At 42.0% G+C, this 21,830-nt stretch overlaps 2 protein-coding genes across 15 annotated transcripts in view; one reads left to right on the forward strand and one right to left on the reverse strand.

Annotated features, from left to right (window-relative positions):
- Positions 1 to 13,349, reverse strand: part of ERICH1 (glutamate rich 1) — a 163,734-nt gene extending 150,385 nt beyond the window's left edge. For all 7 annotated transcript variants that reach the window (XR_007375339.1, XR_007375342.1, XR_007375341.1 and 4 more), the window contains exon 1: positions 13,260 to 13,349. Coding sequence is in view for 2 of the 7 variants with exons in the window: in XM_048936909.1 (XP_048792866.1) it covers positions 13,260 to 13,281 (22 nt within the window). In the remaining 5 variants the exon portion in view is untranslated. The remainder of the gene's footprint in view (positions 1 to 13,259) is intronic.
- Positions 13,350 to 13,514: 165 nt separating this feature from the next.
- Positions 13,515 to 21,830, forward strand: part of DLGAP2 (DLG associated protein 2) — a 459,829-nt gene continuing 451,513 nt past the window's right edge. For 6 of the 8 annotated variants that reach the window (XM_048936873.1, XM_048936878.1, XM_048936881.1 and 3 more), the window contains exon 1: positions 13,515 to 13,642. In XM_048936873.1, coding sequence (XP_048792830.1) covers positions 13,625 to 13,642 — 18 coding nt within the window. In that variant the 5' untranslated portion in view covers positions 13,515 to 13,624. Of the gene's footprint in view, positions 13,643 to 16,102; positions 16,193 to 21,830 lie in introns of those variants that run through there. The other 2 variants (XM_048936875.1, XM_048936874.1) reach the window with 2 other exon arrangements.

Genomic DNA, 21,830 nt, shown 5'->3' on the forward strand with positions numbered 1-21,830 from the left:
TTACTTAAAAAACAAACAAAAAAGCCCCTAGTAATAAAAAATAATTCTGTTATGTCAACAAGTGTTGGCTTAACTAGGGGAGGCTGGTCACTCTCACCACTCAATGGCTTTTCTCCCCCATTTAGAACTCTCCCTAACTTGTTTGGAATTATGCAGCACCAGAGATCTATCCGTAAATCTGGTAAAAACTCCTCAGATTCTCAGAACTCAGAGCAGACTGAAGAAAATGCATGGAGCAAAGTATCTATCGGAGAAATAACTTTCTTATCAGAGCTCCAAAACAGAATAAGACTCACTCTCACCATTCCAGTAGCACAGCTATGTAAACATATTCATTGCTGTTGTTTTCCAGTAGGGATTACTGAGGAAAGATCTATGCTGATTTGTACTCTCTTTCAAGAGAGCGATCCAGGAACACTTTACTCTTGATAGCAGATGGATGTTTCTTAACCACCATAAGCAATTTTGAGATATGCTTCTGAATGATCTAATTAATTCTTTATAAAGCACAGAAAAGTTAAGGATATGGTATTCAGAATCAGAACCAAAAAAAGTCACCACATCTATATACAATGCTCACACATAAGACATAAATGATTTAATATTTCCCACTAAGTTTCAGAAGATATTCTTGAAAATTGTAGTGTTTCGGTCTGGGAGAGAAAGAATAGTTTAAGGGGAATTATCTCCAGAACTGAGCCTGAACTTGAACAAGAAAGAAAGATGAACAGCAATATGAAGCCAATTACAAGGAAGAAGGAGAGCCCTGCTGCAAGAAATACAGCAAACATATCAGTGCTCTCAGTTCTGGAGTTTGCTTTGTTCTAACAGATGAGAAATCAGAAGTGAGAGAAGGAAGCAAAGAATTTTAAGGGCAAAGAATGGCAGTGGTGTAGATGTGCCAAAAGGAACAACGTACATAAGCAACAGCACTGCATTGCTTTCAATAATCCTAATTTCCCAAAAAGCAAAAGGACATCCATATATTTCATAGGATATAGGCTAAGCAAGAATTAATAAAGGCACACTTAAGTATCCAAAGGTGGGCTGTAAGAAAGAAGGGGACAGTGTCTTTAGCAGGGTCTTTTTGATAGAAGACGAGCCTTTTTTTTTTTTTATTTTCTATTTTTTTTTTAAATAAGGGCAGTGAAGCACTGAAGCAGGCTGTCAGAGAGGCAGTGGATGTCCCAACCACGGAGACACTTCAGGTCAGGCTCAACAGGGCTCTGAGTTTGGCCAATGCACGGCAGGTCTTGAAAAGCTACCAAAGTAGTTTATCACAGCTCTGATCCTCTGAGGTACAATTGACAACACATTATTTGCAATGTGCCAAAAGTTAAAGATGCTTTCTGAGTTCTATTGAGAATGTATATTGCAATGCATAGGAGAATGTCTCCATAGCTATGTGTTACTGAAGAAAGATGACTCTGAACATTCGGCCACACTATGACAACAGATGGAAGTTCTAGGCCTCTACCCTTGATGAACACAGCTTAGGGGTCTCCATGTCTTGGAGCTCTCTGTTAATCACACTGGAATTTGACACTGTCTCCCAAAGCATTCTCCTGGGGAAGTTGGCAGCTCATGGCTTAAACAGGTGTACGGCTTGCTGGATAAAAAACTGGCTGAATGGCCAAGCCCAGTGGTGGCAAATGGAGTTAAATCTAGATGCAAACAGCAGCATGTCCCAGGAGCGAGTGTTGGGACCGGTCCTGTTCAATATCTTCATCGGTTATTTTGACTAGGGGACACATGCACTCTCAGCAAGTTCAAAGATGACACCAAGCTGGGAGGAAGTACTGATCTGCCTTATGGTAGGAAAGGCCTACAAAGGGATCTGGACAGACTGTATCAAAGGACTGAGGCCAACAGGATGAGCTTCAACACGACCAACTGCCAAGTCCTGCACTTTCGATCACAATAACCTCATCCAAGTGGCTGGAAAGCCAAGTGGCAGAAAAGTACCAGGAGTTGCTGGCTAACAGGCAGCTGAACATGAGCCAGCAGTGTGCTCAGGTGGGCATTAGGTTTTCATGGGCCCACTTCTCCAGCCTGTGCAGGTCCCTCTGGATGGCTTCCCTCCAATGTGTCGACAGCACCACTCAGCTTGGGGTCACCTGCAAACTTGCTGAGGATGCACTCGATGCCATCGTCTGTGTCATTGATGAAGATGTTGAAGAGCACCGGTCCCTGACCGACCCCAGGGTAAACCTCTTAGACAGCTTCCTTTAGAGTCAGAGTTCTTCACAAGACCGACCCCTGCCCCCTGAGGGACACTGCTTGTGACCGGCCTCCACTCTGACACAGAACCATAGATCACAACCCTTTGGCTGCATCCAGCCAGCCAGTCCCTAATCCATCAAACAGTCCATCCTTCAAATCCACACCTCTCCACAATCTTAGAGATCTTTTCCAACCTTAATGATTCTGTGATTTTAATTGCTTGTTCTTTTAGTTCAGTGTCACATGTGGGAAGATTTGTCCATCACCAGCATCTTCAGAATCCAAACATGAGTGCACACAAATGTGGAGAACTGCTTGCCACATTTTTTGTCCTCTTTTTTAAGAAGGTGACAGGACTTTAATACTGCAATGGATAAGTTTTGTTTATATCACTGATACATGTTGTTGAAATCAAGCTACCAAAGGGGATAAAAGCATTACTCTTTCTGTAATCATCAACTAAAAATGACTCTGCATGCTGGGGGTACTTGAATTTGCCAGACCCCAGACTGTGCATGCTTGAGGTCCATGTGGTAGTGGAGTAGTGGAGGATCGCAGCTGTGCGTGCTGCACCAATGTAGTTCAAAATTACACAAGGGAAATCTTACTACAGATATGGAGAGAAAAAAAAAAAAAAAAAAAAAAAAAAGGCAATGCACAGTAATACTATTAACAGAAATACCTGGCACAATTTCTAAGAGAATCTTCGCTCCTCTGCTGTAGGGAAAGACCAAGCTAGACTGACACTGCCTCTGTTAACAAGGTTATAAAGATTAAAGAGAAAAATGGAGCCTTAAGAACTACATTTTTCTTGGGGTAGCCTCAATGCTTATGAGGATAAGCAAAAATTCCTAAGGAGAGATTAATAAACCAGAGGTGACTATGCAAGAAAACCTGTGTGTATTACCAATCACGACAGAGACTCAGCCACCAGTGTGATTAAAGTTGTGTGTAATGACAGTGTGATCCAGATCCTACTGAGCCAAACAGTTTTTAATGAGACAGGAAAATGTATTGCATTAAAATACAACTCCAGAAAGATCTCATTGGAAACACTGTGCAAATTTAAGTCTGCTGTATAGAGAAGTTTCTACAATAACCAGCAAGACACAGAAGAACACAAATCCTGAGCTGTTCAGCATGAGCAAAGAAATGTAAGAAGAACTTCAAGTATGAAATAGTAGGAAGTGTTACGTAGCTCAAGAATAAGGCTGTATAAGACCAGGTCACAAAAATACTAATGATATATAAGAACTGCCAAGCTAAGTGCAATGATAGACATCTAGAAGATTTTCTACAATCTTCTCATAAACAAAATAAAATAAGGTAGTTATTAAAACTCTTTCATTGAACTCTAAACTTCTATAAAAGCTACAGGGCTGTTTCCAACAAAAAAGACTAGAACAAACTGCCAAAGTTACTTTCAATCTTGTGCTCTTCAAGAGTTACTCCAGGGATCCTTACAGCCAATTACTGACATGCTAAAGAACTAAGCCAAAAGATTAGGTACATACAATCCCTCCAGGTCCCATATTAGTTAAAAACAACTAGGAAAAAAAGTTTCTTAGTTATCACAAAGCTCACCAAGGGAAACAAAATTTTCCAAATGCTACAGAATCTGGATTCATTACATATATACAGGTAAACTCAGACCACCAAGAATCCGAAGATAAAGCCAGCAGAAAGAAGACATGACACAACCAATATTGGTTAAACTGACTTTCATAGTTATTGATGGTTCACAAGACAGGCATTCTTGACAAAAAAAAAAAAAAAAAAAAAAGCTGAGTTACACTGAATGCTAGTGAAATAACCAAGATCCCAAACTTTGCTTACATGCAACCCTACCTCCTTCCCCCTGACTCTAGCAGTACATAAGCCACAGTCATACTTATAAGCAGTAAATAAAAATGCATATGGCCAGCAGTTAAGACATTAGAGGGAGACTTCGCTCTACTTCCTCACAGGAATCCTATAGACTTCAAGTTTTCTACTTAAAGGAAAGGCAGCCCAATTTGTCCTACAGTAGTTATAAGCACCAGTTTAAACAGTCAATAATAGAGAACAGTAATCTCTACTTTCATTTGAAAAATAACTGCATTTGAAGTGTGGATCTTCTTTATGATTTTATTATATGCCTAAGTCATTTTACAGCAAAGTACATGGTTTCTGTTGTACTTCTATGGCTTCAAACAAAAGCACTGGAGTCTTGCAGCCAATGCAGAAAACTGTAAACACCATACAAAGAGAAGAGGTGATGCATTCTTTAAGAAAGTTTCAATTCTGGTATACCTACAAACATAAAACCCCAAACCCATACATTCTTTAGTCTTCTGAATTCATTTTCCATTTAGATTTCAGAAGTGAAACAAGTTTGCTTTCCAGATTAAGATGCACAATGCTACTAAAGCAAACAGCCTGTAACCGATACGCACTGGATTTTCCTACTTCATGATTGAGCTGAAGCAACTCTCAAAGATGCATATTTCCAGGACCTACCCAGCAACAACAACAACAAGCCAACATTTTCAGGAAGGAAAACAACTTGTAACAGGTAGTAAGCTGCTAAGTGGCTAATACTTGACAACTCGCCTATGTAAACAGTGAAGTACAAATATAACAGAAAACTGAAAAAGCACTCTGTGCCTGCAGTTTGACATCACAGAAGGAAAACAAACTCCAGGAGAAAGTACAGAGCACATCGGGTAGAGATACCAATGAATATCCAGGATCTTTCTGCCACAGTTTCCTAAGAAGAAAAAGCCTTCCTTCGGTTAAATGTATTGTTTGGTATCTAAGTGTTAAGCTAACACCATTAAGTTTCTTGTCTTATGTACATGTGCAACCTACCCACAGTTGCACATGTGCCAATACAGGAACAGCACTGCAGATTTACAGAGATTCTCCTGGGGTTGACAGCACAACTAAAAACTCAGTTAGCACTACAGATTATGGCAAAAACACTTTCAATAACTGAACAAATAATGTTCTGATCAGCATCAGAAGTGTTCCTGTCCAGCCGAGTGTAGGAGGAGACTGCGTCCTCAAGAAACATTTCTGTGGAGAACGCTTGCTTTTGGCTACGTGCCACGTATGCTGTAAGCACCCCCGCAGTGTTTCTCAATTGGTTGCCTGCTGCCTACTCAAATGTAAGTTGGGCAGCACGAATAAAACAAATGGCACCAGGAGCAACAAACACAGAGCTCTGAGAGGCTCGCGACTCGCCCTACTTGATCTCTCTCCTACTAACAGTAGTGCTGTGCAAATTGGGAAGTCAGGAGTTTCTTCTGAAACCATCTCATGTGCAAGATAGGTTAACTCATTATTTTGGCTAATGCAGAGAAGAAAAGAGTACAGCAGAACAGAAGACAACGGAATGAATAGAATGTTTGGACAAGGCTTCATCAAAACGTTCAGTTCATCTTTGTTAGCACAGAATTATTCTCCAATATTCAACAGAATTATAATCTTTGAAGGATCTGTTGTTCTCCAAGTATCATACCACCTACAAAGGCTATTTTGGGATGCTTATTTTACAGAACTGTCACAAAATCACAGGCTAGTTAAGGCAAGAAAGGACCTCCAGACATCATTTAATGCTCAAACTAGGTCAGCTAGAGCAGCTTGCATAGGGCCATGGTTTATATCAGGTGTAAGAATCACAAAATGGCCAGGGTTGGAAGGGACCTCAAGGATCATGAATCTCCAACCCCCCTGCCACATGCAGGGCCACCAACCTCCACATTTCATACTAGACCAGGCTGCCCAGGGCCCCATCCAACCTGGCCTTGAACATCTCCAGGGACGGAGCATCCACAACCTCTCTGGGCAGCCTGTTCCAGCACCTCACCACTCTCTCTGTAAAGAACTTCCCCCTGATACCTCAATCGTCATTGCTTCTCTAATCATAGCTACGTAGTCAACTCTCAACCAGGACACTCAGTGAGACCACTTGCAGAAGAAAAAAAATAAAAGATAGATGGGTTTCACTAAGATCTGCAGAGACAGGGTATAAAAGTATTTTAAGAGATCACTACATACAGAAAACATCAGCCAGATTGTCATTTTTACCAGCTAGCAGGTAGAAAACTGATAAGGACTTCTGGCTAGGAGGTGTTTTCCATTCCCTTAAACCATTTTCAACAATGCTTACTTCATCTTTTATCATACAATATGGACATTTGTGTTTTAGGTCTTTTGTACTTCTGAAGGAGTTGCTCAACTGGCCAAGCTGATCGACTTCTTATTTATTTGGCCTACATGCAGAGCTATGGCTAAGAATCAGTGCAAGTTCCAAAAAGACAAAAGATACCCTGCTTATACTGCACAGTACAAACAACATGCAGTTGCAGTTACAACACCTATTGACAGACATGTGCAAGACATCACACTGTTCACACATTAGCCGCCCCTCCAAGAAAACTGAAGAGTATTCAGCTGGCCAGTCAGTCAGCATCTAAAATGCTTTCACTAGGGATTAAACTGTAGAGGCCCTATTACAGTCAATGGAAATCAACGCACAGCACATCTGATAAGAAAGTTTCATAATACAAGAGCCACATATACTTGGCTTCCAGACAAAAGCAAAGCCACAAATCATCAGTTCAAAGACAATCTTCCAGTCAAGTTCACTCACATGTAACTACCAACAGACAAACATATATACAACTTTCCCATTTTTGAAATGGATATGAGGAAGAGAATAAGTATACTATGAATACAATTACACACTGTGTTATCCTTGTAGTGTGAACACTTAGGCATCTGTCATATTTATAACAGGGGTACCCCGTCCGAGTCAGAAGAAGAAAAAGGTTATCATTTTCTCGCTACCAATGAGTTCAGCTCTGCTAAGACTGACATACTCTCATTCCACCACAAACAGTATGAACACAACAGTATGAAAGCAAAACACCAGTATGGGTGGCAATCAAATTGATCTTTCCAAAAGATAAAAATAACTGGTACAAAACATACAGAATCTGAGATCCATTCAAAGTACAATTTTACATATAGAAGAATGGGAAGTCTCCAATTTCACATTATTTTGCTTTCTGTTCACAGTCTATAAACATCCCTCATCCTGCAGGTGAAGCTATGGTAACAGGTTCTTATGAGGACAGCTAAACAACAGTGCATGACAAAAGCAGGGACTGAAGGAGCTGTTGCAGAAAACGCAGGGTAGGGCAGACCATCCATCTCTTGAAAGATGCCACTGTAGATAAATACAGAGGTCTGGGTCAAAGAGTACGCCCTTCTGCAGATCAGCCACAATATCTTGTTTCCACCTGGCAGTGTTTACCTACAAATGAATAATTCTGCATACTAAGACTCTCTCTTTTTTTAATTTCAGAAAGTCCTTGTCTCTCAAAGGCACTACTATTCTCCAAAACTCCTTCTTGAGGAATTTACCAAGTAGATTTTCAGCTTAACATTTTAAGGTGGAATTCGCTTGCACTTTCAAGCCAGAAAAATCACTAAGGCTAACTCATCTGAAGATGGCAGAAAATATTTTGCTTACGGACCCTCACTGAATACACACAATATATTCCACGAGACTCTGGAAGCCCTTCAAGAAGTGTAAACACTAAAAATGGTTTACTTGAGTATTTTCTACTGTTTAATCAATTTTCCTTATACAGCTTTTACATTCTCCTATTCTGATCAAATGTGAATGACAGCTTAAAGGAAAAAAAGTACATTTCTGGCTGAATATCCAAACACAGGAACAGTTTTACAATTTATTTCATAGGCATTCTATACACCAGAAAATGTTACTCTCAATAAAGCTACCATCACATATTTAGGTGGAAAAGGAAGAAACATCCCATTTGGAAATGAAACCGAAGGATAAACTTGTATTCAAGGTCACACAAATTGTGTTTGAGCTACCTGCATGCGAGTACTGCTGTTAACCTTTATATCATGGGGAGCTTCACAAGAAGCTGAGATGCTGTCATTTTTAATCTGTGTAATACTAACCTCACTATCTTACGGCTTGCATCAAGATCTCACACATCACTTTCTCCAAAATTTTATCAGCATTCCATGTCCCATTAGACATTAAAATCGGATACTAATTGCCTAGCTTTTACTTGCCTTATTCTTAATGCAGTTATTGAATTCTAATAAAGAACTTCCAGCTTTGTGCTATAATGTAGCAGTCCATAAAATTGCATTTCCATTTACCTTTCACCTAGCACTATGCTCTGTAGTATAAGAGAAACCACTTTGTTACCTGACAGTAATACATTGTTCTCCCTTCTTGGAGGCAACTTTTGAACAAGAGCAACTTATTTAAGTATACAGCTTAAGATGTCAGTAGAGGAGAAAGGAAACAGTGTCTGCATAACCTACAGCTGTGCATTCACCTAAATTAAGTAGCAAGTCTCAGGAGGCATTGCTGTACCACTCAGACTGACCTGCGGCCCCCCAGGCCAATGTGACTCATGGCAATCATAGATTCAAAACTAAGACACGCACAACAGAAAGCAGACATTTGTTTTCCCTTCTTACCTAAGATGAAACTGACTCAGCTTCAGTAAGCATGATCTCTGTGTCACCCTGCAGCTTCAAATCAGTACGACTGGTGTTACATCTGTCAGCAAGTTCTGCATGACTGTGTAGTTCAATAAGAATCTGACTAATAGATCGTGCCATCCTGTCTCAACAGAGGCTTTAGAGATCTCTCAGTAGGCCGCTTTAATTGCGACTGCAAGCTCCTAGACATCTAATAAACTTGACTTGACATGACACAGATAACAAGAAGTTACACAGCCAACACAGTGAGAACAGCAGGATTTTGTTCCAGCTGTTCATGAGAACCCTGCCTGCCCCACAGCAAAACCTTGTTAACTGTGTGCACTCACTACTACCCTGGGAAAATAAAGCATCTGCACCGTCGCATCAATTTGTGCACACTATCCATGTTTCTAGGTGTGCCATCACACTTTTCTCGTACTGCAGGATCAAACAGATCTCACTCAAAACATCTAAAGGTCTCACACCTATCCTTATAAAGAAGAACAAGTTTGATAATTAAAATTAATAAAATCAAACATTCTTGCTACTTTAAGTTGGTCCAAGTGTAATTATTTACTTATTGAGATGAGAGTTGAAGGGGTGGTGAAGAAGGAAAAAAAAAGTAACCAACCTCAGCAAAGCTCCACAAGCTGTGCACTGCAAACATCACTGGTCACCAAAATCCTACAAACACTGGCTGCGTAAACTGCCCAAACTTCAGAAAGTTCAAGCCTTACTTTAACCTAGAAACTTCTTCCTGCTTCAGGGAATGCAAAGATTATATGGCCTGAGAGGAGCAAACTCAAGCACATACATGCAAGCTACAGTTCAAGTAGTAGCCTTTTTCCTTTGAGCAACTACAGTAAGGTTTCTGCTACGTCTTGGAGGGTCTTTTTCTATTCTAACTTAGAAACACTGCTGGTATTGGGTGATCCTCTGCTGTGTGCTGCAGGTAGCATGGAAAACAAACTGTAACTCAGCTGCTCGAAGCACTGCTCTAAGAACAGTTAAACAAGTGAAAAAAGCAATTTGGACTACAGGTTACTGATGAAAAAAAAAAAAAAAAAACAACACAATTTTAAAAAGAACTTGCTCTCTCCACTTGAAAGAAACTGAAATGAATTTCAGAATACACATCTTAAAACCTTGAAACTGCCAGAAGTAGTATCACTGAGCATATAGAATACATAGAATATAAACAACTGCATGCCCATCTAGCCTTCCTCAGGGAGAAAATACATCACACTCAGCTGTGACTTGAGTATTTGATTGCTGCATAATATCCAGCAATTGCTACAGATGTTCCCACGTGCATCTAACAACAAAATCAATATCATGTCAAATAGCCCATCATTATGGAGCTACAATGACAGATTTTCCTTTCTTTCAAGTAGTTGTAAGGGCACTATAATATAAATCATTAGGCAAGCCATAGAAGTGCAAGTTTCTAGACACTCGTTGGCTATTTTCTTTGAAATCCTTTTGAACTAGAGACAACCAAAAGCATAAAGGGGCTGTGAGCAACCTGGTCTAGAAGGAGGTGTCCCCCTTCCAACGCAAACCATTTTATGATTCTATAAGAAATCAAATACTGCCCACTGCAAATAGCCTGGTAGATCTTCAAGGATTTCTCCATGAAAAAAAAAAAAAAAAAAAGCCCAAGAACCCTAATCTCAATAAACCCAACACCCCCCCTTCCACTGCTAAGAACCCTGAAGGCCGCGTTACATCAGAAACATCACATTCAGTTATCTGCATGTGTTACCCTCACAGACTTCCTAAATACAAAGCTGGTGGATCTACCACATCTGCCTCTTTGTTCCTACCATGTCAGCCTCCTTCTCTGGCTACATTACTCACTCAGGCTCAAAGCTGAACTCAGCAACAGCAGCCTACAATTTATTTCCAACCCCTAATAAGTTTTAATGGCAGATTCAACCGTGCTTATTCTAGTGCAGCCTCTACATTTAATCACAGAAAACATTGCTATCACCGATTTATTTAGCTGCTATCCAAATAAACAAACCCACTTTCTCAAATAAAGTTTAGATCACTATCAGCCATAATAAATCTTTGGTCACTGACTGCAAGATGCATTGAGAGCTGCCCAAGAAAAAAGACACCTTTCCCGCCCCTACAAAAAAACAAAAAAACAAAAACCCAAACAAACAAAAAACCAAAAACCACCAAAGCAAAAAACAACAAAAAAGCCCATCAACAAATAAGTAAACAAAGCACCACAAAAACCAAATTCTATAAGCCAACCAAAACACAAAACCACACAGTCAATATACCTTCTGTAGAGCACAGACAGCCCTTGCCAGACATCAAACTCCATTTCTAGATCACATTTATTCATAAAAACCTATTAAAAGACACCCTAAAGAAAAGTGGCTTATCCTTTAAAAAAAAAAAAAAATCCTCACAGGGTTTTCAGAAAAATTACATAGATTAAAAAATAACCCCATTAAGATCTGTAAGGAGAGTTGCTCTTAATTAGCAAATAGAAAAAAAAAAATGATGCAAGGATCAAGTACATGTATGTAATATAGCCATTGAAATCAAAAGGAAAAAACAACTTAAGAACTACAGTTTCCTTCCAACCTTCATACAAGTAGGAGCTTCCTGCCCAAAACCTAAGTTTCACCACAAAAAACACTGAAACAGCACTCTGCAGTGCAATACTCTCTGTTCAAAATGTTTTTGTTAGTGGAGGTGTTGGCTATCAGTCACCACATTTCCAGTATAACCCCCCCATACAGGAAGCCCGTAGTAGCACTGGATCATCCTTCACATGGCTTGGTAGCACTTACTAGCAATGAAGGTCAGTGATGTGCAAGGCAGCAATACCAGCACCTCACTGCTTACCCCCTACCAGGCCACCACCATGTCAGCCTGTATGGCAGCTTTATCTTGGAACCACACAAGCTTTAATTGATTAATATGATTAATTAATGTGATTAATATGGCTCTGAAGAAGCAACTAATAATTAACAGCAATGAAATATGTTGTCCGCTGTGGATAATCATTCTGCCAATAACACATCGAATGAGAACTGCTCAGTGAACCTAGCTCTGCTATGTATCGTTGATATATATGCAACTGAAAACAAGAAAAACTACACATGCAAACACCACAATAATGAGAACTGTACTTTCCCAGCCCATTCCCAAGTAGATCTCTGCCTATAAGCACTGCTGGTTTACTACAAGTTACTTTGATCCTTTCCAGTGACAACTGACCCAAACAAGCTGATGACCAGCCTTTTTATTCTATCTTTTGGCCAAGTTCAAAGCAAAATTAAAAACTCCAGTGTTCATTTCTAATTCGGACAAAACCAAACAACAATCTTCAGTATCTTCTACTTATTGCCATCAGCAGCAGTGCCAGTTCGGATGAAGCTGCAGACTCTTCCAACTTTTTTATTTCAACCCAGGTGCCCGCATTGCATGCTATCAGCCTTCTATTCTTTGCTGGATTTTCTGTCCAATTTCAAACCACCACTGCTTAGAGAGGCACATGAGTGGCTTCTATTGTTAAAGGGTATAAACTATAACTCAAGCAAGATCACCGTAGCTTTTTCTTCCACCTTACAGAAAGGAGTGTTTTTCTATTTGATCTCTGGTTTAACGGAGCTGGGGTCAGTTGGAATTTCACAGAGTTGTCTGGAAGGAACCTTTAAAGGCCATTCAGTGCAACTCCCTGAGGTGAACAGGGACACCACATCCAGGTCAGGTGCTCACAGCCCCATCCAGCCTGACCGTGGGCATCTGCAGGGCTGGGGCCCCAACACCCGCTAGACAAAACCTGCTCTCCTTCCTCTCGGCCCCAGAGTCCCACGTTTACTAACGAAAACTCTTTTCCCCACTGGCTAACCTTCTCTCTCAAAACACTCATCTGTCCTCCTGCCTTGCCCTATCAGAAGGCATGCTGCATACACAGTGATCGCTCCGCAGGCTATGGGATGGAGCTGTATCTCGAACCGAGAGAGCTCTGCTCTGCTTTCGTACCTCCTTCAGAGCTGCCACCGACCTCGCACTCTATCAATCAGGTGAGAGTCGGGTCTGGGACTGTGTGAAAACTTACGTGTCGCTCACACGGCCACTACAGACGGTACGAACTCAGACGGCCCAGCGCTCAGCCGTACCGTACAACAACCAGCACAGCACTTTACCAAACACCGATGTTTATAACCGCATTCTTCCAGAGCGAGTTGCGGTCTCACACCCTCAAACGCCGAACGAACCGAACCAAGTCACGTCTCCATAGCAGCCCGGCGCTACAGGGAACGGCGGTCAGCGAGCGCAGCGCGGGACTCGGGGCGGGCGCGGACACCGACCTGCCACCGCCTGCCACCCCGCTCAGCCCCAGCGGTCCGGGACGAGTCAGGGCAGGAGGACGGCCGAGCACCGCCGCGAACAGGGCGGAGGCGAGAGACCGCCAGAGCGCCGCCCAGCGCGTTGGGCGACCACCGCCGAGGCCGCCCCGCTCGCCTCACCTGCCGCAGCCTCACCTTCCTTCCTGCTGAGCGCCATGGCCCAGCACGGCCCGACCTAACCGCACAGTCAGCCGGCCCGCGCCCGTCCTCCTTCCTGTTCCCCGCCGCACCCGTCCGTCAAGAGCTCGAGGTCTCTCCATTGGCTGACACGGCGGCGGGGGGCGTGCCCTCCTCTCGTGGCCCCTCCATCCCCCCCTTCCCTGCACCGTCTGCCGGCTCCGGTAGGGGGCGCGCGGCCGCGCAGAGCCGCCGGGGGCGCGCGCGGCGGCGGGATGCTGGGCGTAGGGCGCTGCTGCCGCTGCCGGCCGCGCTCTCCCCGACCCTGAGCCGGCGGCGCCGCCGCGCCCAGCCCGCACCTGCCCGGTGAATAATGCACTAGAATGTCAGCGCTGAGAAAGGTAGGCGGGCGGCGGGGGCCGCCGTCGGGGCGCCGCTGACTGAGGGAAGGGGGCGACGGCACCGCGGGGTCCGGGCGCTGCGCTCGGGGCCGGGGGGCGTCGGGCGGGAGGTGAGGCGCGGGGCCGGGCGCTCGGTGGCCGTCGGCGGGACGGGGGTGCGGGCAGCGCGCGACCCATGAGGAGACGCCGGCGGGCTCCGTCCCGCCCGCAGCCCGGTTCGGGCGGCCGTGCCCCACTTCTGGCAGAGGTATCGAAGTGTCGCGGCCTCGACTTGCCGAACTTCCAGCGGCTCGGCGTCCTCGGCGACGAGCCCGAGGTGCCCCGTTTGGGCCGCTGCAAGAACCGCGGGCAGCGGCGGCCGCGGGCAGCGGAGCTGCGGCGTGTGCTCGGCTGCGAGCTGAGCGCCGCGCGCTGCGGCTCGGGGGGCGGCGCGGGAGGGAGCGGCTGGCGCGGGGCCGCTGTGGAAAAGTGGCTGTCGTGCCGGGCAGGTGTTGTTCCGTAACGCGAGTGGACCCGGGGTGCTGTGCTGCCGCACCTGCGCTCGGCTTCGCTTCTGTCTCTGCGTGGTGTCGGAAGAAATAGGTAAAGGAGGAAGAGTGAAACTTTTGTACCGCCGCGCTTTCAGCTCTGCAGCAATCCCGTTTTCTAAAAAAAAGCCGTTTCTAAATGAACCTCGCGAAGAATTTTCTTTCGGTGTTACAAGCTTTAATATCACTGCGTGCGGCTTTTCTTACAAGGCTGGCCGGCTGTTAACATTTGTATTTAACGCGCTGCCGCCGTGCCCTCCCCTCCTCGTCCCCCCGACTCATTTCGTGTCTTTTCAAGACGTTCACTATGTGGTTAAAATGAATTCCGAGCATGTACAATGGTTTTATGAATTACGATGTTATTAAGCATTGGAGAGTTAATTCTGGGTGCTGCAGTCAGACCCTGTGTGATCCAACATAATATCCTGAAGTTAAATAATGCACGTATTGTGCTGCCGTTCAGTTAAATGTGAAGTGAAAACTGGGACTGTCAAATAAATTCGTTGGTTCTGTTATAGATTATTTTTAGCTTTTCATTTTAGTGCTATTAGTGGTATTAATATCTGGCTATACACTTAGCTACATGCCCTGAAAGCAGTGCTGGGCATAGATTGCTCTTTGTTAACTTTTTAGAATTTGAAGTCCTTGTGCAATTTTTAAGTTTCTCTGGTACAAAGTGAAGATATGCTTAAAGCAAAACCCTAAGGGCTGCAAAGGAGCCCTCAATAGGCAGCCTGCCCAGCGGAGGTGCTGGGAGAATCTGCGCAGTCTGTGCAACAGACCGAGCTGCACAGATGAGCCCAAGGCTCCCACATGGGTGCTGGTTCCCCAGTGCTGAGCAGGAGTTTGTGTCAGTGTGGGGGAAAGGCTCATCAGTATCAGCAGTGATGCTGTGGGCTATGCTGGGCTGTCACAAGCTGCCAAGCCAAGACAGAAATTACACGCGTGGAAGTCCATTGTGACCAGCTAATAATTATTTCTAGTCAGTTCAAAAATGTAAAGTAAGCTCTCACTGAACAAGTGTGCTGGCTTTAAGGAGCAATGCATTCCTAAATGAGGCGGGCTGTCACACCTGAGCCTGAGAGCAGCAGGAGACTTCCATCCCCTCTGAGTGCAGTCTGTGGCCAAGGGTACAGTCCTGATAGGGAATATTCTTGGACAATGTAATGACTGCTTTCAGCCTGACTGGGAGCATTGTCTGGCTAAATTATTAACATAGGAATAGTCACTGGCATAGTTTGGGCTTTGACTAAGGTGTCAAAGCAATATTTCACACCTGCCTCTAATAGGCAGGAACTTTTTTTTCCTGTTTGCAATTACACATAGTCAAAGCAATTTTCCTGCATAGCTATGATAGTCCTATGAGTAGTTTTGTAATAAAAAGAACATTGAAATAAAGACTTGTTTTTTCTGAAGTGCACCATCAGGGGGCTCTTTCAAACTGTATCAGTCAAACAAAAACAGCTGTTTCAGTTCTACTGTGTGAACAAGACAATTGTTATTAGCTGCTCCAGCTTACCACCAAGTGAAGCAGTTTGTCTAAGCAGGCTTTGGAAACAGGGCAGCCAGTAGTGCTGAAACTTAGCGTTAACTTGTCGGTAATGATGGAATTGAGGAGAGACTTGCACTTGTTAGAAATATGCTGTATGGGCCAGAATGTCCCACCTGATGGTGAACTGTTCTGTTTGATGAATGGGTAGTTTTGTTTGGATAACTAGGGAAAGAAATTAAATGTAGTTTAGTTTGCCTTATGAAAATTCATAGTCATCCACGAACCATATGGCTTTCCTACCCCTAGTAGGGAAATGTATCTATGCATGGCAGAAAGAGTGTGTCAACAGCTATGATCAAATATAAGTAGAAGTGGGCAGGAATGATTCAGAATCTCTTTTAAAGTAGACCTGAGACTACAACTTCTCATATTTCAGCCCATATATTCTCCATTATAGAATTATACTTCCCGAAACAGATTATAGTTCATCACAGCTACTTTCTGCTGCAGAGGCCAAAATGATTCATTAGAGTAAGTACTGTTCCTTTTACTTTTTTTTTTTTTTTAAAGGAAATGTCAAGTGGCAGTTTATTCATTTGGTGCACGCTCAGTTGTGATAAGAGGAAGGGAATCACTGCAGTCAGATTTCTCAGTCAGTGCTTCTACATATTTGGTCTCACTTTATTCTTTCCTGTTTATCATTTTGATTTTTTCTGTGCACAAGCAAGGGCATTTATCTTCTCTTCGTTTTCCTTGCTTGCTCTTCGTGTTTCTCTGTCCTTGCCAGTTTTGAAAATTGAACAGATAGCTTCCAGTATGACTTTGACCCTTAGCCCTCAAATTTGTTTATTTATTAATTTTATAACCATTTATTCTTATAATCTTGAAAAGTTTCCTTTCCTTACAGTGTATGTGTATGGTAGTATGTATTTGGCACTAAATGTACGAGGCATAATATAGAGGAGGGCTTTTTTTTTCTCACAAGTACCTGTTGTCTTCAGTAGATGTTCTTAGTGCTATGTGTAGACGCATTGATGGTAATATAACAGAACAAAAATACAGTGAAAGACATACATAAATCCAAGAAGGCAATATCAGTAATTTAGAGACTCGGAATTAATATAATGCACAAATAGTACAAGGAGTAGTATACAGCAGAGCTTTTTATCTTTACCTCCCCATCGTCCTTCATAGCGGCTCCTTTTCCACCCAAAGTCCTTCCTCTGCTCTTAATCTTGTATCCCCATGTTGAATGTTCTCTTGAAAATTCAATTTGCTTTGTCAAAGAAAACCATCCTAGGTTTGTCACATCTACTGAGCTCTATCTTGCAACGACAAATTTTATTCTAGCAAATGTAAAGGTTAAGTCTTGATAATAAAATCACAAAGATAGAGAAGGAAACTGGAAGATGAAGGAGCTGAGAATTAGGATTGGACACCAGGTGCTGGTGGGGTTGTCATTGAAGGTGTCTGTCATCTATAGTTCATCCTGGAGGTGGAGAAGCCTCCAGATGAAGCCTTCCTCAGAAAGGTCCGGCTGCCTTTCTGAGTGAATAACCGTGCTGTGTTGCCCTGGAGAGGAAATGGGTCAGTACTGAGAGCAGCAACTCAAAACATTTTTTATTTTTTTTTTTTTGTGCTGCTTCCTAATTATCCTTCTGATCTTTTAATTTAGGCAACAGTGTGTTTTTTAATAATCTCTAAGGTGTGGGTGAGAATACAAAGTAATTGTTTAAGCTTGCCTGGAATCTAATTGCCCTTAGCATTCATGGGGTTTTTTAATATGTTGGCTTCATATGAGACTTATTTTTCGTAGTGGAGGTCACCTGAATTAGTTTTCTCTGATTCTTTACTTCTCAACAGCATGACTTGCACTGTAAAAAAAATTTAATGCCTTCATGATAATATAAAAATGGAGTATAATGAAATAAAAGTCTTCTGCAATTCTGATAGTCTCACAGTTGGACAGGTGGGTGACTTTCCATGGAAACTATATGCAGCCTTATTAACAGCACAGCTAATCGACGTGGCCTTTAAGGAAACTGCCCAAATCATTTCACTTTGCACTGCCATTTTGGGAGCTCATGCAGCTGTGGGGTACAGGAGTGCGTTACGGTGCTGCTGGGTGTTTTGCTGGCAGCCAAGAGTAGGAGGAACTTCCCCGCTTTCACACCTTCCTTCTAGTTTCACATATAGCCCATAAAAATAACACAGAGCAAATGGCTTCAATAGCCACAAGTGGGAGGTTATTTTTGAGCTTTTTTTTTCCTCCCGAATGGCAAACAGTAGGGAGGGAGTCTTATGATATTACTATTCCTTCTATTTTTCTAGAGTAATCTATAAAAGTGGGGGGAAGGACAAAAGAAAAAACAGAGGATCTTTCACACTCACATTCCTATCGATTTGTGGCTTCATAAGACATTGGAATATGAAGCTACAGAGAATAAATGCTCTTACTCAATCGAATTTGTGCAAACCGAGCCCAGGTAAGACAAAAGACACTTTGGCTTCATTCGTGTGGAGTGAGATTCTCTCTAAGAGAACCAGCACCAGGCCCACCTTGCGTCCTCTGCACCATTGCACTTTTCACTCAAAATGAACACATAAATTCTTGAATTTCAGATGGGTAGCAGTTATCCTCCCTGATGAGAAGAAAGGAGGATGTAGTCGGCTTTTCTTCCTTTGATTTTCCTTCCTTGAGCTTGCAGCCTTTCAAATCCTGTCTGGTTGAAACTACAGGAAGAACCTTCTCCTTTTTTTACACTGGAAAAGGAGAAGCACAGTGGAGTTTATTGAAAAGTCTGCGCATCTGTGTGAATTCTTCAGGATTCCTTCAAACAGGCTTTCTGTGGAATGATATAGATGAGTAAGTGGACTTAAGAATGCTTATTTATCTTCTGAAATTGAGGTGTGAAGGTGTCACATGGCACAAAGACGTTGTGTAAGGAAAAAGTGTGGATGTCTCTGGCTAGGAGGGCTTTGGGCTCCTGTTGGCAAGGATGACCCGGGTTCACTTTTCCTCTGATACCAAATTCAGCCTCTCTGATGTCCCCAGCCCTGTCTTGTGTGGGATGTGAAATAGCCTTTCTCTGTGCTTTGATGGCAACTTGTGGCTTTATTATCCAGCACTGGCCTGGTTTTGTGTCTGTTTCAGGGTTATCTTTGCCACAGCAAAGGTGAAGAGAAAAACTGATATTAAGGAATTCATTGTAAAATAACTTATGTGATGCTTTCTCAGAGCCAAAATGGGAACTTAAGTTGATTGTTCTCTCAGGGCATTCAGATAGGTAAATGGGACTGATGCTTTTTGCCTTTAGATTTAGTTGGCCACGAAATGAAGATATTTCACACAGACTGGGCATGGCTCCTTCAGAGCACGTGGTTTAAAAAACCCACTGTGATAGCCTGTGATTTGTGGATTGGAGTGTTTTATCACAAGTATCTGCAGAGAGCAGGCTAGAACATTTTATGCAGATAATGCAGCAGTACCTCCGAAAATGCACCATTACTTTTCTGTCAGTCCTGAAATGCATTGCCCTCTGTAGCATATCCCATCTTCATGCACATCAGTCCTCATTCAATATGCAAGAGGTGAGCATAAAACGTGAGCTGTTTCAAAATAAGCTGTTTTGATAAAGTTGAAGAGGGATGCCATTAGTTATGATATCCTGCACTTTTATAATAATGTGAATGAGGAGTACTTTGATAAGTTTTCTTAAATGGTAATTTAGAATTTACTGCTCCAAAATCTTAACATATAAACTGCTTCCAAAAGAGAGAGCTTGTAATGACAATATTTTTCAGCCTCATTTCTCCTTTTGGAAAGTAATGTAGCCTTATATAACACCAACTTTGCTAGGAAAGCTTGGACTATCTATGCTTCAAGATGTCAACTGCAAGAAGATTTAGGAAGTTATATATTGCCTCAAGAATTCAAAGGCACGTATGCTGACCTTTTAATAATAATGAAATGGATGACTAAAGCACTATCATAGATCTAAATAGTTAATAGTTCAATAGTTTGAAGGTCTGTTGCATTTCTTATTCAAATTAAGAAGTGCTGTAGCGATTTTGGATGCTTCCCAAAGTTTTTTTCCTGACTAAAAAATATTTCTTTACGTCTAAAATAAATTGTTACAGGTTACATAAATCAGTGGAAATGCTCTTATGTTCACCAGCAAAAGGTCCTCTGCAGTGGTATGTGCTCATTTTTGAGGTCATTTATAGAGCAATTAACACTGTATGACATTACCTGGTTCTGAGTTTTCTTTTTGACATTCATTACATTCTTTTCTATTTCTTAACTATTGCATTTCCAAGTAGCATTTTCATTTTACAGTGCTTTGGGAGACTGTAAATTCCTTAGTAAATGTCTCATCTGATACATTAATATCGCTAACTTGAAATGTGCTTATGATTTAGAGCAGGCAGATCCTTTCAGGATGGAAGTCACTCTCAAATACTTCTTGTCATGTATAAATTGTGAAATGCACTTTCTTTGCTAACTGGTGTCAGGGCTTCCATCAGTTCTCAGTGAATTTCTATTTCTTTTTACTTTCTGAAGTGGTCATGAATTGCTGTCCTAAAAGCGATGCAGAAAGGGAAAAATATAAAGCTGAGAGCTGCAGTCTGTGCCAGGCTGTAGAGTTCTGCTTTGATCAGTAAAATAGAAAAGTTGCCCCCATATAAATATATCACATTCAGACTGTAGAATTTGTTGGGAGCTTTCTTAGCTTCTGCTTTTAGATAACTGCCTGTTTATTTGCATACCCAAGTCATGTAAAACATTTGATTTCTTTTCTCTTTTTAGACAGATAACAAATTCCTTCTTTTAATGGAACCTTTTGTGTGTGTGTGTTTATTAATTTATTTAAGTTACATTATGTTATTGAAATAAACCACACACACACACAGAGCTACTTGGTAGTACACGTCCTGGTTTGATAGAATTTCATTTAAAATGTTCTGACAAATTTCCATCTGTTACTTCCCAGCTCATACATGGACACTGAAACATAGCACACTAAATGTGATGCCCGGGAACCAGAAGAATGTGTGAAGATGTGTATTTTGATTATAGTGTCAAAATGAAGGATAAAAATTTACTTAACTGCTTGTAAGATCAGTGCTATAAGCAAAGCATATCATGGTAACATCTGTGCTTTCCTGCACTTCTCAATATTGCAATATATCAGCTGTAAAGGTCAGATGTTAGAGCAAGCCAGATTAATGTTGGTAAGATAGCCATAAGGGAAGGTGTCATGGAAGGGCTTAGGATTGATATGATTACATTAGGATGTGGCATGAATTACAGCCAGAATTAAAGGAAACACATGATCAAGAATGTAGATGGAAGTGTTGGAGTGTAACAGGAAAAGTAGCGGGGGGACCCTTGTGGAGCAGTACAGAGGGAGATTATCTTGGTTGGTTTTTTTCTGGCTAAATGTAGCAGGCTAAGAATAGGGGGAGAAAGGAGCTGCTTAACACCTCTTTTTGTGAGCTATCATACACTTTTCACAAACTGCATCATGGAAGACTTAAATATTGTCATGCTGTACATGGTAAAGCTGCAGAGATTATAGAAACCTCCATCGGTGTCATATAATGCATCTTGATATAGAAGGAGCTGAGCTGATTGCAATGTAGCTGGCACTTTTTCTACTTCTTTTTTTCATGGAAAACATGACCTGTAAAATAGAGTAATTGGTTTAAAAAAAACCAAAAAGAAAACAACCCAGGAAGCAATTTAATGCAAGAATATATTATACCGCTCTTAATTTCAGTTGCATAATTTCACATAACGTTGAATAAAATTTGCCTGTCTTTTTCAACACCTGTCACCCATATATCTCACTCATCTTTATCATGACTTACCATGCAAACTGCATTCCTCCTGACCAATGGAACAAAATTTTCCAGTGTTTCTGATTTTGGAGCACAAGGAACAAAGTATTCTTGGCAGCCAGGCTGTTCCCGTGTGAATTTTCTTCTGAAAGACATCAGTGTGATCATTAGTCTTTTTTTTTTCTTTCTTTCTTTCTTTCTTTCTTTTTCTTTTTTTTTTAGCACAAAACATAAAAATGTCTTCTCCAGCTTCCCCCTCCCTTTGTAAATATGCCCAGCTCTTGTAAGAACTACCACTAGTGAGATCACAGCTGAAAGATCTGCA

The sequence above is a fragment of the Lagopus muta genome, chromosome 2 (assembly GCF_023343835.1).
Source record: "Lagopus muta isolate bLagMut1 chromosome 2, bLagMut1 primary, whole genome shotgun sequence".
NCBI classification, from domain to species: Eukaryota; Metazoa; Chordata; class Aves; order Galliformes; family Phasianidae; genus Lagopus; species Lagopus muta.